The 9,629-nt window shown below is 37.1% G+C and overlaps 1 protein-coding gene across 1 annotated transcript in view; it reads left to right on the top strand.

Moving 5' to 3' along the window:
• Positions 1-9,629, top strand: part of TMEM62 (transmembrane protein 62) — a 47,726-nt gene that overhangs the window by 33,722 nt on the left and 4,375 nt on the right. The window contains exons 9-12 of the mRNA XM_015557523.1: positions 1,246-1,359; positions 3,576-3,660; positions 6,987-7,091; positions 9,199-9,317. Of these exons, the coding sequence (XP_015413009.1) occupies positions 1,246-1,359; positions 3,576-3,660; positions 6,987-7,091; positions 9,199-9,317 (423 nt within the window). The remainder of the gene's footprint in view (positions 1-1,245; positions 1,360-3,575; positions 3,661-6,986; positions 7,092-9,198; positions 9,318-9,629) is intronic.

Raw genomic sequence — 9,629 nt, 5'->3', positions numbered from 1 at the left:
ACACCTTAGTATTTTACTTCCTTACTGCGCCTCCTCTGAGTCTCGGTATGCTTTTCTCTTTCCTTCTAGTTGTAGAATTTCCACTCAGCCAGCCTTCCTGTGGTTCTGTGGTCTTTTAGTTGTATTTTTGAAGTGGGTGTTCGAGGCAACAAACTCCGGTGTTTATCTATGCCGCCACCTTGGTTTCTTCTGTATGTCCACTTTCGAAAAGTGTCTAGGTCCTTTGCCCGTTTTTGATTGGATTGCTTATCTTCCTTTTGTTAAGTTGTATGAGTTCCCTATAAATGTAGATTAAACCTTTATCAGATGTAACATTGTCCTAGGAGATATATCTGCAGGATAAATTCTTAATTCTTCCCCCACCTCCCTTTTCTAAACCAGTGTTCAGAATAATGAGTTGTTCTTTGGCATCTGCCAAAGATAATGATATGAGTCTTCTAGTTTTAGAATCATTATGAATGCAACATTTTAAAATTCATATGTAGCATGTTTTAATCCATTGATTTATTCTTTTTGATGCTCAAATTGTTCCGTCTTTGGCTAGTGGGAACATCTCCAAATTGGTCACTAAGTCCTTTGATACAATCCTAATAGTCTTTGTTAGTTTTTTTTTTCTTGCTTTCCCATATGACAAGATGGTCCAAGCCCTTCTTATGCATTTCTTACTCAGGAACTGGAGTCAGCCATTTTTCTAAAGAGCACTGGTTCTTTATAGTGAAAAACGATACTTTGAGACCACAATTGGCACTAGCCCAGCTAGTTCACAGCTATTGGGTTTGTTGTTATTTCTAGGTCTTTTCAGTGAACATAGGGAAATAAGATTTTTTTTAAAAAAAGAAAATATGTTGTGAGAACATGGTGACATTTCCAATTTAAATCTAGAACAGGGGTGGGCAAACTTTTTGACTCGAGGGCCACAATGGGTTCTTAAACTGGACCGGAGGGCCGGAACAAAAGCATGGATGGAGTGTTTGTGTGAACTAATGTAAATTCAAAGTAAACATCATTACATAAAAGGGTACGGTCTTTTTTTTTTTTTTTTAGTTTTATTCATTTCAAACGGCTGGATCTGGCCCTCAGGCAGTAGTTTGCCCACGGCTGATCTAGAATTACAAGGTTCTAAAAATATTTCCAATTTAAATCTAGAATTACAAGGTTTTATGTAAAAGTGCTTGTAGGAAGAATAAAAAATAAATGAAAAAAAAAGTAGCATGAGAGTTTCTTCTCTGCTCTGCTTCTAACTAGGATTCTGCTGGGAGAAGTAAGAGTGTTCACCACATATTTTCTCTTGAAGAGGATAATCAGCTCAGATTTGACCCTCTAGCATCTTTTATTCTTCTTACAGATCACTGCATGGTGGTGAGTAAATTCAACCTAATGATGTGTGTGTTTCTACTGGATTTGGTAGGTCCAAAATCATAAATAATTGTGTGATGAGAAAGCTGAACCTTATAAAAAAAGAAAAATTTAGTTATTCATCTAGAAGAATAAGATGTTTTTAAGTTGAAAGGCATAGACAAGTAATACCTGTTTTGGGATCTGTCTCTAACCAATGCCATTAAACCAGGATAACTAAAGGAATTATAGGGACTGTGTGTCCTACACAACAAACAACATGTGCTAAATGTAGAAGACTTGGGAATTTTAGAAATAAAGTGAAACCATTCCAACATCATTCTTTGATCACACTACCCAGTATAACCATTGTATTTGTCATTATGATACTCTGTTTTCTCGCATACACATTTGTATATGAGTTTTTAGTATAAAAGAGTAAGTAAACTTTTAGTTCTCTTTTGCTCTCTGATTTTTCCCATGGAGGAATTTGTTTTACTAGTATCTTATATCAATTTATATTATTTAATAACACGATATTGACTGCATTATATTGTCATAGATACACCTTAAGCATTGTTTTTTTAAATGTTTGAGACCAAGCATCCCTGTCTTACTACGGAAATGAGTCAGACAGAGATTGTAGGAAACACTCTCAGCAGGGGTAAGCATTTCCCTATTGCTGGGTGTTTGTTTCCAATTTTTTCCTCTACTATATAAATACTGCTTGTATCTAAGTTTTTGCATATAGTAGTTTTGGGGGATAAATTCCTAGAAGTGAATTGCTAGATGAAAGAGTTGACACATTATTCTATATACTTTACTTACTTATTATATAATTACATAAATTACTTATTATTTATTATATTCATTGTCTTTTTGTTTTTGTTTTTTGTCTATCCTCTTTTAGTAAAACATAAGCCCTATGAAGGCAGGGATCTTTATCTGGTATGCCTAACACCTAGTAGGCCCTCAATAAAGATTTCTTGAGCAAATAAATGGGTATATATATTTTTTTAGTTTTTAATATACACTGTCAAATAGTGTTCCAGAGAAGCTGTGGCAATTTATACTCTATTTCCCTCAGATCTCACCTATCCTGGGTATTAACATGAAATCTTCAAAAGATATACACTACAATGTTAAGAAGAAAATTTAAACCTTCTTTAATTTCACCTCCTCACACTTAAACTGTGAATTGATTATTATTTTAATTGGCTTTTATTACTTGTGTGATTGTGTTGTGTAAAACTATGACTAATGGGTATTTGTATCTATTTTTTACAAAATTTTTGTGTCATTTTTCTTTTGGGGATTTTTAATAACTACTTAGATCAGGGTTTGAAAACGTTGATGTTCTCTGAATTATCTGGGAATGTTAGTAAAAGGCATATTCTAATCAGTAGGGCTGAGGTGGGGCCTGAGGTTCTGCATTCCTAACAAGCTCAAGATGATTCCAAAGATGACCTTTGAGAAACAAGAATCTAAATTACATTTCTCTACTGTTAGTTAATCACCAAGTGAATGACTTCTTGATGGAGAAAGCAAAAAGAAAGTGCAGTCTCTGTTCACTCAGCTGCAGTGTACTGTGCACTGGTTTTTTTATTCTTATACAAATTTAATCAATTTTTAAAAATTGATTTCAAAGAGGAAGGGAGAGGGAGAGAGAGAGATAGAAACATCAATGATAAGAGAAAACCATTGATTGGCTGCCTCTTGTATGACCCCTACTGGGGATCGAGCCCGCAACCTGGGCATGTGCCCTTGACCAGAATCAAACCAGGGACCCTTCAGTCTGCAGGCCAACGCTCTATCCATTGTGCCAAACTGCCTAACCAGAATCGAAACTGGGACCCTTGAGTCCGCAGGCTGACGCTCTATCCACTGAGCCAAACCAGTTAGGGCTCTTACACAATTTTAAATAAAACAAAACAAAGTATGCTTCTCCTATAACAATGAAAATGGACTATTTTAATGTGATCATTTTTTATATCTGTATAAAATTACATGGTTTCAACATGGTGTAAGTATCCAAATTCTAAAAGAGTAATGCTGAGGCAACTTATAATTTTCTTTTTTTGATAGATCAGATGTTTGATTTTCTTTGGCTACATATTTTTCTTATATAGTCATTTCTGCTAATGATGTCATTTTCATTTTTGTTTATGAGGCCATTTTAAAAATCTTAACCAGAGCTGTGCCCATGTATCTATTTCACAGTAACACCTACTTCTCTGCAGGCCCGGGTCCTTTTTGTGCTGATTGTGCTGATCCAGCTCTTCATTCTCATTATTTATAGGCATCAGCGATATCTAGAGCTTAAAGGTTAGTCACGGTTTCTTTCATTCTTAGAAGACTTTATTTTAAAGTAGTACGTAATGTCCTCACTATTGCCAAATGATAAATATGAATATAAATATAAATTGTCTTTGCCTGAGCTCTGTGAGGTATACCCTTTCAACTACCACACATTTGCCACAGTACTCTAGCTTAAAAACCCCAACAAAAACCAAAACCTTTAATCACTTGCTGCTACAGGAGGCTCAACCAAAATGGGGGGGGGGGGGGGGGGGATCACAACATTTACCATATAGCTCAAAGTTGCCAAACATCTCTACTAGACATTGAAGTGTTACCTAACTAGCCATATTTTCACCCAGTTACCTGTAATATATTCTAGGTAATTATTCACTGTTCATACCATGCACATTTCTGCTTCTGCACTTTTGCCCAGGTCATCATCTCTAAATTGTTTTCCTAAACTTGTCTAATCTTAGCCTCCTTTAGGGCTCATCTCAAAACCACTTTTTCCATACCATTTTCTCCAACCATCCCAGGTCATAATGGGCTCTTGTTTCTCTAAGTCCCTATAGTCCTTCCTGACGATTAATTGATACATAATTAGCCAATCACTTGGCTTTACATAACCACTTCAAATGTATATACATTTTCTCCTCAGCCAAACTCTAAGTTCCTCAATGCAGGAGCCTTTGTTTTCTACTTCTTGTTTGTTTTCCACAGCACCCAGCGCCGAGTTGGTGCATAATAGACAGTAAATCCTTGTCAAATTAAACTTTCCTTATCTCTTCTTGGCTTGGGTGAAATTGCTGAGGTCAGGGACTGATTATGGGGGAGGGGAGAACTGTAGTAATGACTAAACAGTAACATGGTTAGCTGAATAGGTAGTGCACTACTGAATGTGGAGAGAGAGAGAGAGAGAGAGAGAGAGAGAGAGAGAGAGAGAGAGAGAGAGATAGTAAAACTTCTATGAAAAAGTTCCAGAAACATTGCCCACATATATTTTGCACATAATGTACATATATAAATATTTGAGGAAGGGCCCCAATCTCATTATGTGGGAATACCAATATCTTTGTGTAGTTATGTAAAATTTACAACATATTTTACCTGCATTATCTCACTTAATTCTTACAGCAATCCTGAGAGGTAGGAATTATTGTCCCCATTTTAAACATTAGAAAACCAAGGACTGGAGAGGTTATATAGATTGTCCAAAATGTCATAGCTAGTAAGAGACAGAGGAGAGACTTAAAACCCAAGTCTTCCAATCCCAGGTCAGTTTTTTTTTTTTAAATCCTCACCCAAGGACATTGTTCCATTGATTTTTAGGGAGAGTGGAAGAGAGAGAGAATGACAGAGAGGAATATTGATGTGAGAGAAACACATAGATTGATTACCTCCTGCACACACCTGACTAGGGGAGGAGCCTGCACCGGAGGTATGTGCTCCTGACTGGAATCGAATTCAGGACCCTTTGGTCCGCAGGCCAATGCTCTATCCACAGAGTCAAACTGGCTAGGGCCCCAGGTCAGGTCTTTTCTTTAAACAACACTTCACAACTTTGACTACACTTTAGAATTCCATGGGGAACTTAAAATCTCACTGTCTACATCAGAATCTCTGTAGGGATAGGACCTAAACAGTAGCTTTTGAAGCTCCTCTGGTTTCAGTATGCAGTTAAGGCTGAGAAGCATGGCTAAAGCAGTATTTCTTAGGCTACTTAGAATCACCTGGATTGCTGCCTAAGCTCCCCCTCTCCCCAAGGTCAATTAAATCAGAATCTCTGGAGGATGAGACCTAGGCCTGAGTATTTTCTAAAAGTTCCCCCAGGTTATTCTAATGTGCAGCCCAAAGAGAGAATCATTGCTTGAAGTCTAAAGTATAGCTGCCTCTAAGGTTAAAGGATTATTTATTTACTAGAGGCCCATTGCACGAAGAGATTCGTGCAATAGGCCTTCCTTCCCCTGGCTGCCGGCACCAGTTTTCCTCCGGTACCTGGAACCCAGGCCTTCGCTCCGGCCACGGTGGAGAAGGCAAGCCTATTCAGTCTTCAGTCGTCTTCAGTCTTCAGTCTTCAGTCTTTGCTCGGGCTAGAGCCTTCAGTTTTCACTCTGCGCCTGCATATGCAAATTAACTGCCATCTTTGTTGGGTGAATTTACATAGTCATCCTGATTGGCTAGTGGGCGTAGTGGAGTGATGCCAATTTGCATGTTTCTCTTTTATTAGTGTAGATAATAAATATCCACCTATAACTATTATTATAGGTGGATATGTATTACTACTTTGAGAAGTACCAGGTTAGGACAAGAAGGAAGCTGAGATAGGAATGAGTAGCAAGTGTGTAATACATAAAGGGAGAAAAGTTATACATTATCACGTTTTGTATGAAATTAACTGTCAGCAGGCTGAATGATGTTATATGCTAGTCTGTGAAGAAAGACATACTAATTAACTTACATCAGGCTGTCTTACCATTGGGATCAGTTCTCTAAATACTTTCCACCTCTAAGATTGCTCAGTGTGCACTGAGCTTCCTATCATAGTCTTCTGCTGCCTGATTTATGATCAGCCACATAATGAGTGGAATGGCTGGCTGGGGTTGAGGATCTGGAATACTTAGTCTGTGGCCACAGAATGGACCTTCTCTGTGTCAAGCCCTTAGACTTGGGCTTTTTGGTACTTTATTTTAAGAGATGCTCATTTGGAGAGCTTTATGGATCCCTTTCAATTGTAGTAAGAGGATAGCTGGGAGTTAAGAGTTGTATCACATATAGGAAAGGAATATTTGAACAGATACTCATACTTAAGATTAGACTGGAGAAATGTATTTCTTTGATATGCCTTTGATATATTTTGACATACCTTTTGGAAGTTTGTACATTTGGACATTAAATCCCCTAGAAAACAAAGACTTGAGTATAGATTTGTATTTCAAACACACATGAAGATAAACTAGTATCATCCTCTGGTGGGTCTTTCTTTTTTTAAAAATCTTTATTATTGAAACTATTATATATGTCCCCCATTTTTCCCCAGTGACCCCTTGTAGCCCTCCCCCTGGCAGGTATTTCTATATTGTTTTCAGTCATTTTAAAGTGTGTGTTCGCGTGCACACTCCTCACAATTATACCATTGCTTTGAATTTCTCACCCTCTGCAATTCTAAGTGAATTGGCTCATCAGAATTCCCGCCAACTCATAAATTTAAAGTGGTGTCATCTGTATAGTTACCATATAACAACATATTTGCTGAATATATAGGATAGCCCATGGAAGTCTTCTTGAAAAATGTTATAAAGAAATTAAACTTTGCGTATGTTCATTGGATTTTTCAAATTTATTCTCTTTAGGACCTCCAGGATTTATAAATTTGACCTCATTTTCCCTTCATGTCTTGAGCAAAATAAACATCTTCTACTATTCTGTCTTGTTCCTGACTCTATATACAGTGCTGGGTAAGTCAATTAGGAAACCTGAGATTGTAGAGCAATCAGTAGAATCATTTAGGCCAGCTGTGGGCAAACTACAGCCCGCAGGCCGGATCCGGCCCATTTGAAATGAATAAAACTATTGAAAAAAAAGACCGTACCCTTTTATGTAATGATATTTACTTTGAATTTATATCAGTTCACACAAACACTCCATCCATGCTTTTGTTCCGGCCCTGCGGTCCAGTTTAAGAACCCATGGTGGCCCTCGAGTCAAAAAGTTTGCCCACCCCTGATTTAGGCTCTGTAGAGCATAACAAACGGCACATGGTTCCTTGATAAGTCATTTCCTTGGATATGGTCTTGGGAAATAAAATTGTTTTTTAACGTGTTTAAGGGACATTTAGTTTACTTAAGAGTGCTAAGGAAACCATTGCAGAATTTGTGTAGAAACTTAATAGGAGATAGTTCAGCTTAATTGCCATCTCTTCAAAGCAGCCTTTTTTGACTACCTTCAAGTTTTATCCTCTATTTCATCATGCTTTTTATTTCCTTCATTACTTTATCAGAATTTATGATTATCTTCTGTGTTCATCATCTTTTCCCTTATTATAATATCCATTGATGTCTTTTCTCTCTTGTTCACCTTTATATCCACCACTAAGAACAATGCCTAGCATATAGTTCAGTGAATAATTTATTAATGTGTTGCTCCTAAAAAAGAAAAGAAACTGAGATGAGCAGTGAGTTTAGTTATATCTGAAACTCTTCTGTATATTAATTATTATACCCAATACTTATAAAGTCACTTAACCACTTATGGAAGTAGAAAGCACTGAGTTGTTTTTTTTAAGCTTCTTACTAATGTACCTTACTGACTAAAAATAAATTAGGCTATTTGTAGCTTAGTCTTTGTTTTACACTTTTATTCCACTAGAGAACACAAAGTAGTAAAATAAAAAATATGACATTTTACCATCCTATATAATAAAGAGCTAATATGCTAATTAGACCAAACAGCAGAATGACCATCCGGACGACCTTGCAGAGGAAGCTGGGCCCTGAAGCTGGGCTGCAAGGGCCGAGCCCCTTGCACAGATTTCGTGCACAGGGCCTCTAGTACTATATAACAAGCTATAGCAGATTCCCCTTTGGAAGTCAGTTTTCTTGTTTGTTGAAGCTGATTTGGACACATGTCTTACCCTGGAAGACAAAGCAAGTGATTTGGTTCCTGGCTGTGAAAGAAAACATGGAGAGGGCAGAAGTTGCTTCATTTTTAAAAGTTGAAACTTCAAGGGAAAACACTTTTTTAGATGAATATGTATCTAATGGAGTTTATTATTAATGTATCTGAGAAAAGTACCTATGACTTTTTAAAAGCTGAAGTCTAGTCTTACCAGCAGATTATAGTATTGCATTTTAAGAAAGGGAATCTGACAGTCCCTTAATCACTCTTTACATATAGTAGTTCCAGGCACCTGCATACTGAGAATGGGCAGTAAATAATAGTAGGGAGGAGGAGAGAAAAGTCATTCTGGTATTATAGGTGAAAAAATAAAAAAGCAAGTTAAATTCTGTTCATGTTCACCCTGCCTGTATAGTTGATGTATAAAGTAATGACTATGGATCAGCAAGAAAAGGTAAAATATTAATAATCATTGACATTAGTAATAAAGAGAAGTACGTTTTAGAAAGATGAAAGTGGTTGAAGTTTTATAGCTTAAATGAATAAATCTCAGTCATCTAGAAGATTAACTTTTGAGGAACACCTCTTTGCTTCTTAGAGGAAATGTTAATGAATTGTATTGACGTAATTACTGCAACAGAATCTCCTAACATTTGTGAATACACTCCTGTATGTTTCTGGAATTACAAGCTACATATCTTGTCCTGGTATAGTATGTACTCAGACGATTTCATAATCCAGAGAAATATGGAGTAAAGGAGCAAATAGTTAGTTGGTTAGCTAGGATATCGGGTGCAGCATAGAGATTAGCAAAGAAAAAAAGCTATGTAAATAAAATGCTTATAGATGACTAGTCTCATATTTCTTCGTTATTCCTGCAAATGCATCTTGTGACGTATGTAATTAGAGTCATAGTTATTTAATCTTCCCTCTCCACTGCTTCTTCAGGACCATGGTTCATTGGTGAAATTACTAAAGGCAAAATGGGTTGCTGCTTTTCCTTTGGGATCTTTGTTGATGGGCGTTTCCTACAAGGCAGTTTAACATTTGTGGTTGGAATTCTCCAGGTAAGAAGTCAGAAGAGCAACTTAAGAACATCTTGACTTTATCAGACTAATTGTGTAACACTTAAGAATTAAATTCAAAATCCCAAATTAGATACCATAGATCAGTGATGGTGAACCTATGACAGAGGTGACACGCGAACTCATTTTTTTGGTTGATTTTTCTTTGTTAAATGGCATTTAAATATATAAAATAAACTAGGGGCCCGGTGCACGAAATTCGTGCACTTGGTGTGTGTGTGGGGGGAGTGTCCCTCAGCCCAGCCTGCCCCCTCTCACATACTGGGAGCCCTCAGGCGTTGACCCCCATCACCC

The sequence above is a fragment of the Myotis davidii genome, unplaced genomic scaffold, assembly GCF_000327345.1.
Source record: "Myotis davidii unplaced genomic scaffold, ASM32734v1 scaffold46, whole genome shotgun sequence".
NCBI lineage: Eukaryota > Metazoa > Chordata > Mammalia > Chiroptera > Vespertilionidae > Myotis > Myotis davidii.
This window is presented reverse-complemented; position numbering and strand designations above follow the sequence as displayed.